Source organism: Corylus avellana, chromosome 1 (assembly GCF_965113065.1).
Source record: "Corylus avellana chromosome 1, dhCorAvel1.hap1.2, whole genome shotgun sequence".
NCBI classification, from domain to species: domain Eukaryota; kingdom Viridiplantae; phylum Streptophyta; class Magnoliopsida; order Fagales; family Betulaceae; genus Corylus; species Corylus avellana.
The window spans coordinates 21,701,026-21,718,405 of record NC_142490.1 but is presented as its reverse complement, the minus strand read 5'-3'; the positions used below and the strand labels follow the sequence as shown (position 1 = coordinate 21,718,405).

Below are 17,380 nucleotides of genomic sequence, written 5' to 3'. Positions count from 1 at the left end.
TTATTTTTATTTTTTTACAGTTTAAATATTATTTTAATAATATTTTATAATATTATAACACCGGCGTGCACACTGTTCATGCACGCCGGTATCCACTAAATCATTACTCTATTTTAGGGATACAAGGGCTATAATTTTTTATTTTTTTTTCAAGCAGCTCTTATATATAAATCAATTTAAGTAGCTCAACAGAAATAACATCAAAGATACACAAGAAATTTCTTTCGGAAAGACCTCTTCCTTAATAATATCATTTTAGATATCTCACAACTATCTCAGTATTAATAAAGTATTGATTAAATAATTAAATTCATTTTTTCTTATCCGTTTAGGCTTTTGAAATAAGTGATGATTTAGCCATTTTAATTAAATATTTTACGTCTTAGGTCTCACCTTTTTAAGCTCACACGTTAGAAAAAGTGTTAAAGTATTGATTTTAAATGATTAAATCCATCTCTTTTTATCAGCCTAAACTTTTATGATAAGTGGTAATTTAGTACCTATAATACTAACGTCGTAATACCAACTGATCGTTAGATTTTTTTTTTTTTTTTTTAACAATAATTAATCCAAACTTGTCACTTCTAGAGCCAAAGGAATCAAGATTATTAAGGGAAAATTTTAGTAGCCGTTAAATTCGTGACTTGCTAGAGCTTCTCCACCGTTGGGGGCGTTTGGGCAAGGAAGTTGTTTTATGGGCGTGGCCTGCCGCCATTAACTTGGATGTGGAGATGGAATTTTCCTTTTTTCTTTTTCTTCTTTCTTTAGCAATTATATCAAATTAATCTCTTCGAAATATCCTTGATCTTATGGGATATAGATAGGATATCCATATAAAGACCAAACTCACCAATAGATGGTGCAACTTCTGGTTACTCTTTATATGTATGTAGTAGTCTTCCATTTCATAAACAACAACCTCAGATTTTTTTTTCTATTTTGGAAAAAAGATAAAGAGTTCTGTTGCTAAGAAAACATAACCTAATTATTAAGAAATTGTTAAAATACAAAAGGATTTTGAGTAAGCCATAGCAAATCCCTTTGTATTATTTACTGTCTGTTTAGTAAATCATACAACCTCAATAGTTTTAGTGTCTGATTAGTAAAAAATTGTATTTTCATAATTAATAGAAATTAGCTATTATTAAAGAAAAATACATAAAGAGGGGGTGGGGCACCCCAACAAAGACCCCAGTATAAACATTACAGTTAATAATAAAACTTAACAACATTTAGGAATAGAACAAATAAATGGGTCGGCCCAATACTTTATTGGCGCACAATCCAAGAAAGAGGTCATCAAAAACAACGATTTTTTAGGCAGTGCATTGGGCGGACTACCTGGAAAGACACGTGGACACCTACTGCAACTGCAAAAGAACTTAGAAGCCACAACAGAGAGGATAGCACTAATAATATCTAGACTAAAGCCGCCAAAGATAAGCAACACCACGACGTCTGAGGAGGGAGGTGCCCGATGGAGGATGCTTAGTGGACATTGCAATTGGATATGCGTCTAAATCTGGGAGTCTTCATAGGCATAAAGGCAGGGCATTGTTTAAAGAGATCTAGAGGAGAAGGTGGAGGGAAGCCAAAGATCCACTACAAGAAATAGAAAAAGGTATCAACGCCCGTATAGTCCACGCATGTCGTGGTGCCTTGTAGGTAGCACCGGCGGTGGAAGGAGGCATCTATGTCTGTGTCTTGGTGTTGGCTCCCAAGACACAGACAAAAAAGGGGGAAAAAGAGGAAGAAAAAACTAAACAAAAAAAGGTATGAGGTAGAGGTAGAGCTCTCTTCTCCCCAGTTTGAATTCACTTGGGATTGAGAAGCCTTTTCCAAAGAGGTGGAGAATCTCCACAGAGGGAGAGGGAAGACTCCACGGAGTAAGAGAGGGGGAGGAGGTATAGCTCTTCCCTCCTTCCCTAATGCCGCGCTGGGTAGATAAAACATCTCTCCATAATAAATTCTTCCAATGGCCAGCATATGGTATCCGAACGTTATAAAACATCCCTCTCGTCTTTAGCTTGAGGCATCCTGACACAAATCGCAGTAGAGTCTGGAATTGTTTTCTGATCTGTAGATTTTGGATTTAAAATAGTATGAGATTGTCCCCTGCTTATACAATACATCCATTGTCTCCTCTCTAAGGCTTGGACAGCTGGGAAAATTCATCATATTTGCTAATTTTGTTGCCCACAACATACGCAAATGGGCTGCTTCCACCAATCAAACCTTGTTGCTCACAACTTAGTCAAATGGACCGCTCCCACTAATCAAGCCGAAAGCAACATTGAGCAGCTCCCTCCCTGATCCCTTGATAGACTTTGTTTGTTTGGTTTTATATTTGGTCAGAAAATCAAAATCCAATTCTACTAGAAACACTAATTTAGGGAACCTTCTAATCACCAATCAAACCTTCAAATTTGGGGAACCTTCACCTAAGTGTGTACACAAACATTGTACAGCAGTGTCTACAATAGTAATTCATCATTTGTTTAATCTGTTTAATGGCAAAGCATCCTGTTTTCGTTTAACTTTTAGTAAATCCCAGATCCCCAGAAACAAAAATGAAATCGAAATTTGGTACAAACAATTTAACATCCAACAGTTGCTAGTGACAATGCAGCTTCAAATAGAAACAAGTAACTACATCCAAGCCTCCACAAAGATTTATAAAACACATTAGAGCTCGAAAATTAGTGTGAAAGCAAACTAGACCTTGGCTTTTCCAGCCTGGAGAGATTGAATCCTCTGTTGTACCTTTAATACCTGCAACGTGACCAAACCGGTAAAAGCAATTAATTTCTGACTGAAATATATGTTCATACCACTGCAACATCCCTATTGCGTAGCTATATTTATTAGCGAAATACCATTGATCTTTAACCAAAGTATACAAAGATGTTAATTCACTAAAATATAAATGAACTATTTCTCAGAAAATTTGAAAAAGAAAATGAAGCAACCATATTTCAGCTACAAAGCATCAAGACAAACTGGAAGACAACCTTGGTGTCAGGATTTTACACTAATCAACTCCACCGTAAGTAGCAAAAACAAAAAAGAGAAGCATAGAAAGCAAGAAGGAAAATCTGGTTTGGGAGGATTTTTTTTTTTTTTTTTCACTTTTAGACCACAAAAACAAAATCAACTAATGCAAGGACAATTCCTAGCTATTGCTTTTGGTTACAAGAATAATAACATGTTAGAAGTCGCAAGAAGTAAACCTACAATCCAAAATATACTAACTTCCTAAGCAAGAAATCTAAAACTTTCATTTATCATAAACATCATGCACAAATTACTCCCAAGATCATGGTTTAATCCTGAAAAAGATCAAACAAGTACTGTTCATGTAAGAAACATCTCCAAGTACAAACAACTATAAGAAGTTTTGCAATAAAAGGTTATTGAAATGTATAAAAATAAAATATTTAAGTTGATATCAAATAGCTACAATAGCTACCTCCTCATTAGTTAAAAGTACCCAACACGTGCATTTTTCTTATGGTAAATTTCACAATTCGAATGCACTATATTACTTTTACTCAACTGTCTCAATAAAATTTTATTATTTCACAGTTCAATATCACAATGCTGTCTCCAGAAGACATCCCACAGTACAAGCTTCTAACTAGAAGAAATTTGTATGAACATCTATTTATATGTCCTAATGTAACTATAAACTTCAAATTTTTTATATTCCATCAAAATAAAAGTTGAAATGGAAATTTTTACATCAAGATTCTTCACCAAATCACAACCTATTATCATGAGTACAATGAACTTGAAAAGACAATCACATCACATTGACCTTAAGAACCCGAGGTCAAAATGAAATGACTTAGGAATCATGAGAACGTTGAGTGCATGTGTGTGTAAGAGTGAAAAGGAAGAATACAAACCGCATCTTTCTTGCTATTTTGCTTCTCCTCCAAATCTTGAACAGTTCCATCAAGTCGTTTCCTGTTATGCATAAAAAGTTTTACAGTCAAAGGTATGCAGCAAGAGCAACAATACTATTATAATGATGAGATTAATGACAACAATGACAAGAAGAAGAAGATGAGGAAGAGGAGGAAGAGAAAGTAAATGCAAGAGTAAATTCTTTGTCAAATAAGTGCCTAAATATTTACTTATAAGAGGTGAGCTAATCCACCAGAACAAGAAAAAATTACATCCCACAAAGTATTTGAATAACAGTCTTCATAGAATATGTCTAGCCAGTTTCAACCCACCAAGTAATAGTGGAAAACATCTAGCAAATAAATAAATAGTAGGGGAAAAAAAGTAACGGCAGGAAACAATCCAACCTGAAAATTCAAAAAAGAAGTTTCTCACAAGCATAATAACATTGAAAGAGTGAATCTTTACATGAATTAAAACAGGAAAAAGAGAACATTACAGGCTGCATGAGCGTGAAAGAAATTCAGGCCCCATGACACCTGTTTTTGACTGGAATATGCATCAAGTTACTTTTATGAGGTGGTGTACTAAAGATATATGAAAGACCTTTTGCGATAATATTCAGCATTTCTCATTCTGTTTATTGCCGTTGGTTTCCAACCAATGGGGTAAATTCAAACTGAAGGAGATCTATTTGTCATTGGTTGTAAATTCCCACCTTCAGTCATAATTTTGAAAGACAGGAAACACATTAACATACATTTTTTTACAATAAACTATCCTGGATTCCTAGTCAAGCTTCTAGATTTAAAAAACTAATTGAGAACCCAAGGACTCTCTTCTGAGAAAATCACTTCCATTCCATATTTGAAGAAGAAGTTAGAAAAGATACATGAAGCTACCATTCTTTTTTTTTTTTTTTTTTGATAAGTTACCAAAATAATCTACATGAAGCTACCATTCAAGACGATTAAGTGTGGTTTTTTTATGGGTGGTAACCACATCCTGCAAAATTAACTAGGAAAATGACCAAAAACTATCATCTACATTTATATCTTATCCGATTGCTAGAATTAGTAACAAACGAAGTAAAGCATCAGAAGCATACAATTCAGCAGAGATATATTCGATTCTCTTGCGCACATTCGCATTCGCCTCTGCCAAATCCTGCTTCACAAGCACCGGACCGATCAATTTGTAGACATTTGCATCTTCTTTCAGCAGATCCAATTCCTATAAACACGCACAAAGTGTTCAAACCTAATTGATACTACTCATAATTAGACTATACAGATTATAACAACGCTAAGTTCGCTAAAAAACAAAACAACCTTAGAATCCTTCATTCCATCAAATCCAATACAAGCATCATGGCATTTTGGAAAATTTAAAGAAACAAAACACTTTCAAAACATAAGCCAAACAGCTTCTCAACTTACAAATATCATATCAACAAGAAGTTTAACAGCTAAAAAAACTCATTTTCTTTTCACTCTCCTTCACTTTCCCAATAACCAAACAGAAAAACAAGTACGAGATCAAAAGGAAGAAACCTTGAGGACGAGCTCGTTCTCGCCGAGCTGGATAGTGTACTTCTTTCTCACTTGGTGATTCTTCGCAATATCTGACAAAGTATAAAACATCCAAGGGATTCAATTTAAAAACATGCATACATACACACACAAACACAAACACATATATGAATGACAATGGAGGAAATTGAAATTCTTTGAGGAGCTTAGGGTTAATTGGAGGGAGAGATAGGTAAGGATATGAAAAAGGATAGGACTGGAAGTATTGCTTGCCTTTTTGGAGTTTGCTAAGATCGTTAGCCTTGGTCTCCAAATCACGCTGTAGCTCTCGAAGAGCGCTTGGGGAAGCCATTTGTGTTCGCTGCTGCTTCTTCTTCTTCTTCTGCTGTTGCCTTCCTTGATTTGAACAAGAATAGGGCCAGGTATTGAGGGCTAGAATTGAACAAGATTAAGGCTATTTGGGCCTTCAAGCCCAGAAAAATAAATGGTATTTTGAAAAATATTGGACATATAAGTTGGGCTGACAATTCAACCCGCGAACCCCACACGGACACAATACGTAATTTTAGGGTTAGGGTTTAGGTTAAGCGGGTTTGGTTCATAAACGGGTAACATGTCGTGTTTGAGTTTGACATAAACGGGTTCGTGGGTTGACACTTTTATACAATCTATTTTTTAAAACAATTTTTATTTTTATTTTTTAAAGTAAATTTTAAGTTTAACTTAATTTATGATTGACAATTTAACATACGACCCGCAAACCTGATACGAACATGACACCTAGCTTTAGGGTTAGGGTTTAACTTAAACGAGTTCATGTCATGAATGGGTTTCCCATTTAATAAACGTATCGTATTCTGGTTGGCGTAAACGGGTTGACACGAACCCAACACGTTAACCCGTTTTTCCAACCCTACCTATAACTCTTTTACAATTTGTTAACAAGTGTAACCGGTTGCGAAGCTACAAATTTAACTTTGGAGGGGCTGAAATAAAATGTAATAATAAGATAATTTTTTCTCTTTATATACTATAGTTTTACACTATATATATATATATATATATATATATAAACATAATACATAAAACTTTGGAGGGCCCAAACCACCCCCAAACCCTTTAGGGGTGGCCATTGGGGATGGCAGGCAACTAAGTTATTTCCAAGAAACTTATCATCCATCTTGTTATCAATGACTTTCACTCATTTGGTAGTCGTTTTAGACAATTGAATAATCAAAACAATGTGAATCAATTTATCAATAAGATGGTATATGCTTTTGATTTTTCCTTTTGTATCAATCCTCAACATAATTTTACAACATAAGACAATTTTTTTAAAAAAAAAAATAAAAAAATTAGACAATTAAGTACATGATGCTCAAAATGCTTCAGCTGAAATCTCAAATTAATTTTCTCTTGCTAAAAAAAAATCAAGAAGATAATATTTTTTTGCAATATTACATACATCACAACTTTTAAACAATTATAATAAGCATCATTTGAATCCAAAACTAAACTAAGCGTCAAAAGTTTGGTTGCCTTTTTCACCAAAAAGCACATATTTAGAGTATGAAATTAGGCAGAGGATTTGGATGAACATATGCATGAATCCTGCAGTTAAAACACAAATATTTTAAGAGTATACAAATAAGTTCTGCCAATAAACACTAACATAAAAAAAAAAAAAAAAAATTAAAAAAAAATCTCTTAATCCTCATGCAATATTCTCTAAAAACAAACAAACAAACAAACTCCTACGTTAGGATTGACAAAGTTTTCCTCCAATTTGGGTTAGAGGAATTTCCTTCAATCTAATTTATAAAAGTGATATGTGTCTTATGAACATGTGAGATGCATATATTTTTTTAATAACATGGATAAAATTGAAATAAATTTTATTAAAAATTAATGTGTATTTCACATGTTATTAAACAAAATAAACACATGTCACTTTTATAGATTAAGTTGAAGAAAATTCTCCCGCCTTAGTTTTGAGAAAAATTTTGTCGCATCGGCATTGCAGCAAATATGGATGATTTCAACATTAAAGTGATTAGGTGGAAGAGTAGGAACAATGTAATTAAGTAGAAGACGAAGGTGAGTATGATATGATAACAAGGTGGCACCAAAAATCTGGACAACAAATAAATAGCTGAAAAATGATTTCTCCATTCCCACTTTAATAAGCAAATTCGTACAACTTTAGAGTGAAGGCATTTATTAGTCTATTCGATTGCAAGATCTCTGAGGGCAAGTGGAAGAGGAATGTATAATTGTTGTTATTGCTATCACTATGTAATGGAAAAGGACCACCTTAATTTGATAGGTATATCTCTAATTTAGAGAAACATAAAATATTTTTTGAAAATATATAAATATTTTTTTTTTTTCAAATATGTTTGACATAGGGTAAATATTAGTTAGTTTGAAAATGTTTTTAGTTGACTAACAAAACTGATGTTCACAGGGCGTAAAATAATTTACGTTTCTCGTCTAAGTAACTTTTTTTTGCTGCTCTCTCATATTTTTAAAAATACCCATTATAGGCCTATCTGCCTGAGATGTCTCGGATTACCCGTACATCTGTCAAGATATGCGAGTCTCGCAATAACTCCCTCATAATTGCTTGCCCATATTGTAAGCAACATAAATAGTCAATTGTACTATATCTCAATTTCACTAAGAAGGCCTTTAATGTGCTTTCTTTCTCTTAAACTCCTCTTCGTTGTCTCTTTTTCTCCCATATCCTCTAATTATATGGAAATATAAAAAAATGTTTGTGGATTTCTCCATACAAGCCAAAATGTCGAAAATTGTTTTAGCTAAAAACAATTTTCAACAAAAATAAAATAAAAATGTACGTGGAAACAAATGGGGCTTAAAAACATTGATTTTCTTTACCAGCTGTTTAATTCATAAAGGTTAAAGAAAAGAATCTTTATAGTATGTTTTATTTCGCTAAAATCAACATTAAGTTACATTTCCTTTACTTTTAAGTACAATAAACTCTTCCTCCTTCTTCTTCTTTTTTTTTTTTTATTTTTTTTATTTATTTATTTATTTTAAGAGAAATTCATTCCGATTTTTTTCATGAATAATCAAGAGCATAAAAGCTCTTACAATCACAGAGGATAAAGCTCTGAAATTTATAGTTGGAGCTAAAGGATTACACGTCATAGAGGTAAAAAAACATACAAATTACATTGAAATCCTATGACGTCTATATCCACTAACCCATGTCCAATCTTCAGCTTATAAAATTGATCTGTCCGGTGCAGACTCAATTCAAGATATAGGTAGCTATTCTCTATGCATGAACAAAAGCACCATGCCAAAACTATTCATTCTTGACCTAAAAGGCCAGAAAAGTATTTACGTTCTAAGCCCAACGCCAAGACAACAAAACAAGCAAGAAAATATAGGAAAAAAAAATCACAACACAGCACCAAACATCAGAGCAAGAAGCGGGGGAGGTTGCCAGCAGCGTGAAAAAAAGAGCGATGGATAGATGCGGTGGAGATCGAAAGCATAGTGAAAATGGCAAGGTGGAGTCTCGACGGGCACAGTGCTATGGAGAATTAAGAGAAAAAAAAGCTCTAAGCAAAAACCGAACATACAATGGACATAAATTTTTATAATTTTTGGTACTAAGAAATTTTTGTAATAAAGTATCGGAACAAAAATCTTGAGTATATCGGATATCTATTCCCCTTTGAGAGCGACAAAACAAAATAATCGAGACGTTTACTGAACTTTGTAGCCGCGATTCCAATTAATTAGACGGCAAAACTTAATAAATTGCCTGCCATGAGACTGACAAGCCGCTCATTCATTCAACGTGTTTTCTTTGTGCTTAAATATAGAATCATATCATAAATAACAATTGTTATTTATACATATTTTACATTTTCTTTTTTAAACAAGAATATTATTTCATATGATCGATATTTTATTTTTGTTACATCTGATACATGTAAAATAGTGCTAAGTTATTTATAATTTTTAAACGACATGGTAATATATTTACCATGTAGCATTATGTATACTATTAAGAAAATAAATTTTGATCAAAAAATAAATTTTCTCTATTTCACATGAATTTGAGAGGTTGTAGGTGGCCGGACCACCCCCAAGGGCCATGGGGTAGCTTCGGCCACCCTAGAAGGACCCCTTATTATTTTATTTTATATTTGTTTTAATATGAAATTATATTTTATTATTATTATTTATTAGTGGGACAAGTGTCTAATTTGTAATTCTAAATTTTTTAAAATAAATCATAATCATGAACTGGATATTCTCCTATCCATTTTGAACTGGAGAAGATCATGTTCCTTTTATATGCTCCTAATATGTATCATTAATGATATAACCTAGTTATTATCTCTATTCCTTTTTTTCTTTTTCTTTTTGTAAACACAAAAAAGTATTTGGTGTTTCTCTCTCTTCTCCCTAATTAAGTGGGTCGTGTCAAATTGTCAATGCATGAGTATAAAATTATATAGATCAATTACAATCTAAACTATTTAATTAAACGGGTCAAACCCATCAACAATAGCTCTCTAATTTTGTATTAAGTTCGTGTCAAATTCACAAATCATATAAAAAATTGTTAACCAATATGTCGTGTGTCAAGTTTAGATTGTGTCGATGCATTTGTATAAGAGTATATATATTAACCATAAATTGACCAATTTAATTAATCGAATCAGACTTTTTAATCTTAACTCTTTAATTTTATATTTAGTTCATATGAAATTTACAATATTATTAAAAATTATCAACTCTATATATATTTCTTACTTATTCCACCGGATCTTAATCCCTCCAAAATGGGTCGCCTTGATAAATAAGTAGACCAAAAACTCACGAGTGCTCTGAGCAGTGTCTGGCTCCGTAATACGGCGGGTGGCCGGGCCCACTACTAGACCACGGTCATCAAAACGCGCAGACGAAATTATTAAAAAAAAATGGAAAATAGAAAAAAAGAAATTATAAAATTGAATGGTTTAAGTGGGAACAATAAGAAGAACTTTTACTTTTATTATTCATTTTAGTTGAAAAAAATTAAAGAATTCCTTTTTTTTTATTGTCAAATAAATCATATTAAAGTAACTTTAATTAAATAAAGTAAGAGCAACTTAAGTTTAAACAGTAAAGGCCATAGAGCCGGAATCTTGTATAAAAGGACATACACTCTCACTGCCTCTTTCCCCTGTCGCAGTTGAGCAGAACAACTGAGCCAGCGACTGAGAGAGAGAGAGAGAGAGAGAGAGAGGGAGGGAGATTTGGCCGGAAAATGGGTCAGAGCTCGATAAGAAGCAAATGGGTATCACTGTTGATGCTTTTCTTTGCTCATTTGTTTACCACAACCACAGCAGAAGATGGTATGTTTTCCCTTCTCATATACCCACCTATTTTGTTGATTCTTGGTCCCCATTTTCTCTCTCAAAGTTGAGATTACATCTGCTATTGCTTTTCGCCTCTCATCTGTGGTTAGATTTTTGTGGGTGGCTCTTTTGTTATTTCTGAGATCTGATAATTTTGGGTATGTTATATAGTCTTATAGATAAATGCACTTTACATTTTTGGTTATATTAGTTCCCCTCTTCTTCTCCAATGGCTCCATGCTGCTGGAGCAAGTGTATTTTTGTGAAATCCAACGAACCCAGATGATAGTATACTAAGCTTTCGCCTAGTGAATGAGATGATTATGGTCTTCAAACCAAGAGGACTCAGAGGCCCACCTGATTTTTTGACCAGTCTCTGTAGTTCCTGCTTTGCCTGAGTCTCAGGGCTCAATCAAGATTTTCCTTGGTTGTTGAAGCTTGCTCTTCTTTTGCTATGCCCCCACCTTTGTCTTGTACATTTTTTTGCTGATGAGGATAAAGATGCAACTTGAAGGTTTGCGACCCACAAACCAAATTGTAGGATTAGTGAATAAATTCCAAGCCTTTCATAAATCTTTAGAAGTCGATGTCAGAATCACATCCTCCAAGTTATGTTCAAGATGTGTAGAGAACACTAGTGATTTTTGCTTCACATTAGCCAGTCAAAATAGTCAAATATATATATATCCGATTAGTCAATTTGGCTAACGGGTTGGAATTGCGTTAGAGGTGCTTAAAAGTGTTTTTAATACTTAAAAAATTCGTTTGAAAAAAAAAAAACTCATTTGGTTAAAAAATTAAAAGTGCTTTTAAGGGTTTAAAAAGCCTATAAATGGTCTAAATGCACTTTGACAAAAGCTTAAAAATGAAATTTTTGTCCAAAAACTCTTTTTGACTTAAAAAGTTATATTTTTCAAACACAATCCCAAACAAACCATAAGAAAATGACTAGATGTTATAAATTTGCATAGAGTACAGAGCTCAAATAAAAGAAGCAATTTGGTTCTTTTTCCTCTATGTAAATAGTGACAAAAATATTTTAATTATTGTAAATAACTAAAATGCTTAGTCAATATAGGTATTTTAATAAAATGTGTATTTAAAGTAGAGAAAATATATGTTTGAGTTAAATTTTAGTTAAATATCCCAAGTGAATTCTCTTAATAATTTGCTTGGAATCCACTTGTCTTAGTAAGTGGTGGGTCAATTCAAATTTATTTGAATAAATGAGTTGTATATAAACTTTCTTACAGTATGCTACTGAAATTATTAGTAATTTGAAAAGAAAAAATGTTGGAGATAAATCTTGATCTTTGCTCAACCCCACCATGAACATCATAAAGATGCTAGGAGTAGGAGCCTCTTTCACATAGACTTGCTGTAATCTACTATATGTTCATGTCTTAATCCAAAAAATAAAAAAGAAAGGGAAAAAAACACAATTTGTCAAACTTTAGGGCTCGAGGCTTTGAAATATTTTCCTCTGATGCGAGAATCGAGAAAATTAGAAAATGAATTTGGGTGCAAGGGCCGGCCGGCCGGGGCCCCTGCCCTATCTATATTTTACTTTCTTCTTTTCCTTTCTAGGAGTGGTAAAATGACCCTAGTGGACCACGTTCCCGCCAAATATCAGGGGTCCTTTTCTCTTCCAATACCGCAAAAGGACAAGGGCCTTTCCGTAAAGGAGACCGGAACAGAACTTTTTTTTTTTCATTATTTTTTTGGGGTTACCCCAGCCATCCCGATTTCCAGCTTAAAACAGTGATGGTGAAAAAAAACACGGCTTGTTTGCTCGGTCAAAGTTGAGAAGACCCCGCGTTGAAAAAGATGGGCCTTCAGACGGTGGGGTGGGGCCCGTGTCTGAAGATCAAGTTCGATCGGACGAATCCTATATTCGCTTTCCTATCACATCATTTTTTGTCGTTATAATAATGAGAAATACTAGCAAGTGGGCGTCCTCATATTCTTATCATGAGCTTCTTTCTAATTTGTCTTTATTATTATTATTTTTCGTTTTAATTAGTTCTTTGTGGTTGGTTGCATATACTTTCACACTACGGTTAGATAAGGTTATCCATCCATATAAAGAAAAAAACAATTCCCTACAACAATGAAGAAGATGTGATAAAGTTCCTAATGTTTTAGAGCCTTGAGTTGTGGAATCTTATCGTGTTATAAATGTCTAGAGGATCACTTGATGTTCACATCTCTAACCCTAAGTAGAAGTAGTAACTATCAAGTATTAAATAGTTTTGGTACCCGTGAACCTTTTGCGGCTCATTATGCCAAATATATATATGTATGTATGTATATTAGTGGCTGCAGATGAAGCTTCAGACTGTTTTATCATGGGACCATATGAGTTGGATGCAGAATGGGTAATACTCCAATTAGCTGTTTATATAGAGCCATGGTTTATAAAAAGACATTAATGGGCGTTAAGTCTCACATTATTTACTTACTAAGTAAAAGTGAGCTTTATAAATGATTATACAGAAGTGATAGCGTATATGTAGCATGCATTTTTTTTTAGATTGTTACAAATGATATAAGAACCAAGTCGTAATGTCATGTGGTGCTATTAGCACGACATGACTTGACCCTTACGAGGAAGTCAAGGGTTTAAGGGAAGAGTTCATAACGCCCGGTCCTATATTAGGAAGAAGAGTTGTCCACATAGTGTGTGGTTTATAGAAAGAGGAAAGGCATTCATGAATGTTAAGTTCTGCATTACTTGCTATTTAAAACTTTACTTTATAAGTGATTTTAATAAAATTCGAAATTGACAATCCTTTTAGGGTAATAGCTCATATGTGAACTGCCACCATAGTTTGATGTGTTAAGTTTCACATACATTGTCGCGTCAATTTGTAGGAAACTCAATTGAATTTTTAATATGAGAAATGTTATATACTATTATTCTATCCTTATTTTACTAGCCGAGGAAAATTAAGAGTTGATAGATGTTGTTATATTAGTACAATGAGATTAGAATATAGTATATACCATTACTCTTTTAATATATAGCTTCGCTGATGTAGCGGAAATCGTAATATCTATTCTTAGTAGTTTTTGAGCATTGGATATGAAAATGGATGATTGCATTAAAAGACTGAAGAGAGATTGGGTATAACATAATTAGTAAAAATTAAAGGGTGTGACTGAATTTTGCATGAATTTATTTAGCACTTATATTTATCTGCTGAAGAAAGAGACTGCTCACGTCAAACATTCCTAACATGTATAAATTCAGTGCAATCTTTGTTGTTTGTTTGCTTTGCAAGGTGCCACACATTATATAGATGACAAGGTTCTTGTCTCTTCGATAAAGAAAAATGTATGCTGTGTATCTGCAGCTGTACCTATACGAACTCCTCAGGCCCCATGGTTTTTGTCCACAACCAATACATATCATTTAGATTGCGTGGTGTGATTGCATTGTAATAATTCATGCCGGTGCGCTCCTCTGAAAAAATTGTCCTACAATTTTCTGTTTCCTAATAGAATTTTCAGCTTTTGTAGGACCCTCTCATATTTTCTTTTTCTTTTTTTACCTTATTCTATTTTACTGTCTGATGTGATTGTGTTTATCGCTTTTTGGATAAATCATTGTTGAGAAAAGAAAAAACAAAATTAAGGGTCGGGAGGAGTACCTAGCTAGTAGCTTATCGAAATGAAGATGAAATGTGGGTGTAGTATTTAGCATTATCCGTAGTCAAAGTACGGGATTAAGATTGGTGGTAATTCGGACAATCCTACCCAATCCCTATATTGAGAAAAGGGTTTTGACAAGGCCTTTACAAGAAATTTCGGTCTCGAAATCTTAGTTGAAAAGGAAAATCGAGCTTGTTTTTGCCTTTGAAGTAGAGAGAAATTGTTTAAACTCGTGGTAACACGAGTTTGTCTTACATACAGTAGATTTTAAAATTATTGAATAAAGATTTATCTTATATTTAATGATGATTTTAAAAGACATGTAAAAAATTGTTTAAGGGACTGAGAATAAGTGTAGCGATATTCAAGTACATATGATTTAAAGCATTAGTGACATTTAGAATTTCAAATCATCTTAAATTTTTTATTTTTAATTATTTAATAAATATTTTCATGAGAAATACCAAATTAATATTTCTTTTATTATCCTATATTGCAGGCCTTGTAGCAAACGGTGATTTCGAAACGCCTCCATCGAACGGGTTCCCAAGCGAGGCCATAGCCGTAGGGGGCGGCGGGACCAAGGAAATCCCCAGCTGGAAATCAAACGGGACCGTTGAGCTGGTGGAAGCGGGGCAAAAACAGGGTGGGATGATCCTCATCATACCGCAGGGTAGACACGCGGTGAGGCTGGGCAACGACGCGGAGGTCAGCCAGGATCTGAAGGTGGAGAAGGGGTTTACATACTCGGTCACGTTCAGTGCGGCTCGCACGTGCGCCCAGCTGGAGTCTCTGAACGTGTCCGTGGCGCCTGCATCGCAGACGATAGACCTGCAGACGCTGTACAACGTACAGGGGTGGGACCCATACGCGTGGGCTTTCGAGGCGGAGGTTGATGATGTGCGTTTGGCTTTTAGGAACCCGGGCATGGAGGATGACCCCACGTGTGGGCCCATCATCGATGATATTGCAATAAAAAAACTTTTCACCCCCGATCGATCCAAAGGTACACATCTCGTTGTCTCTCTTTTTCCTTTTTCTTACCAACTTTTTTTTTTTACTTGTTGGGTCCAAGAACACGTATGCTCATGGTGCTTTTTTTTAGCTTTAATTATTAAGCAATTTACCCAAAAAAAAAAAAGCTTAATTATGGAGTAGCATCCAATTATGTGGGGCCTGATTTATGGGTAAGAGGGCATGGTGGCTCCCTGGTGTGATAAATGGACACAGATTTTAGCAATTATTACGTTTAGTAAATATGAGGTAGTTAATATAGTAAGTAAGTTTTTTTAAATTATGTGGCTAAGCATTTTTTTTTTAAAAAAAATATCATCATCTCTCGTTTGAAAATATTTTGAGGAGAAGTAGTGTTTACCACATCATTTAAAAAGGATTTTGAGAAAAATCCTTAGAACACCTAACTGGCTTCAAGACATTAATACCCAATATTCAGACATTTCTGTTGCAAATATGTTAAAAGCAATGAAATTGCAGGACTACCTGTCTCTCGAACAAATAAATCCGATATCCTAAAATAATGTAAATGGGTCAAAGTCAACAATTACGGAATGCCATGCCTGTTTTTCGTCATAATGCAAATATTAAATTGCTGATAAGTTTGCCTAATTTGCCGTGATCTTTGCAGACAATGCAGTCATCAATGGCGATTTTGAAGAAGGCCCATGGATGTTCAGGAACACCTCACTCGGCGTCTTACTTCCCACCAACCTCGACGAAGAAATATCCTCACTACCGGGCTGGAACGTCGAATCCAACAGGGCCATCCGCTACATCGACTCCGACCACTTCTCCGTCCCGGGAGGCAAGCGGGCGGTCGAATTGCTTTCCGGCAAGGAAGGCATAATTTCCCAAATGGTCGAAACGGCGCCAGACAAACAGTACCGCTTGACCTTCTCCTTGGGCCACGCCGGCGACAAATGCAAGCAGCCGCTTGCCGTCATGGCATTCGCCGGAGACCAGGCGCAAAACATTCACTACACGCCGGATTCCAACTCCACCTTTCAGAGCGCCAATCTGAACTTCACGGCCAAGGCGGAGAGAACCCGAATTGCGTTCTACAGCGTGTACTACAACACCAGAAGCGATGACATGAGCTCGCTCTGTGGGCCGGTGGTGGATGATGTGCGGGTGTGGTTTTCTCGGTCGGAAAGAATCGGGTTTGGCGGATTAAGGTTGGGGCTCGGGTTTGGGTTTTTGTTGTTTGTTTTCACCGTGGTTTAGGGTTTGTAAGGAACTTGTTTGTTACCTTAACGTGTATGCTTTTGGGATTAGTATCACTTCCGTTTAAATCAACTCGAGAATATCTAGTTAGTTATATTTGAAGAGTATTTTTGTCATATCAAAAAGTGAATGGACAATAATACTTTTTAAATATAACTAATTTGATAACTCTCCAGTTGAACTCGAGAGGATCCGATTCCATGGTTTTGTAGGTATGGCATGGGAGGGAGTATAGGTAAAACATATACCCGTGTCTCTATGTATTATGTGTTGCTTTAGAATTTTGTTTATCCAAAATGAGTGTCTTATTAAGGGTTGGTTTTGTTTTGCGATTTCAAAACATACAATTTGAAAACATAATTTTTAAAAATGCAATTAAGCAAAGCTTTTGGTTAATTGCAAATCTGACAATTTAAAATATATGTTTTTAAAAATGTACATCTTTTGTAGTGGTGGAAAGAAAACGGTAGTTATATATGAGCCATAACTTTAAAATGATTAATCAAATTGTAATTAGAGCTCAATATAATAGGATAGAGTTGGCCAACTCCCATGCTTTTCAAACCAATATTGTCCAATTAATTATTGTTGTGCATAAACTTGGGTTAGGATGTGTAGACTGGATTTTTTACCCAAACGCAACCATGACAACCC

At 34.6% G+C, this 17,380-nt stretch overlaps 2 protein-coding genes across 2 annotated transcripts; one reads left to right on the top strand and one right to left on the bottom strand.

Moving 5' to 3' along the window:
* Nucleotides 1-2,561: 2,561 nt before the first annotated feature.
* Nucleotides 2,562-5,854, bottom strand: PFD6 (prefoldin 6). The gene is made up of 5 exons (XM_059582176.2): nt 5,715-5,854; nt 5,463-5,533; nt 5,018-5,142; nt 3,909-3,969; nt 2,562-2,772 (listed from the first exon to the last, which is right to left on the bottom strand). Exons 1-5 carry the CDS (start codon nt 5,791-5,793, stop codon nt 2,716-2,718), a joined length of 393 nt encoding a protein of 130 aa, XP_059438159.1. The 5' UTR covers nt 5,794-5,854; the 3' UTR covers nt 2,562-2,715.
* A 4,795-nt stretch (nt 5,855-10,649) lies between these two features.
* LOC132171966 (choice-of-anchor C domain protein, putative (Protein of unknown function, DUF642)) lies at nt 10,650-17,038 on the top strand. The gene is made up of 3 exons (XM_059583386.2): nt 10,650-10,828; nt 14,985-15,491; nt 16,131-17,038. The coding sequence occupies exons 1-3, from the start codon at nt 10,741-10,743 to the stop codon at nt 16,724-16,726; spliced, it is 1,191 nt and encodes a 396-aa protein (XP_059439369.2). The 5' UTR covers nt 10,650-10,740; the 3' UTR covers nt 16,727-17,038.
* Nucleotides 17,039-17,380: the final 342 nt, after the last annotated feature.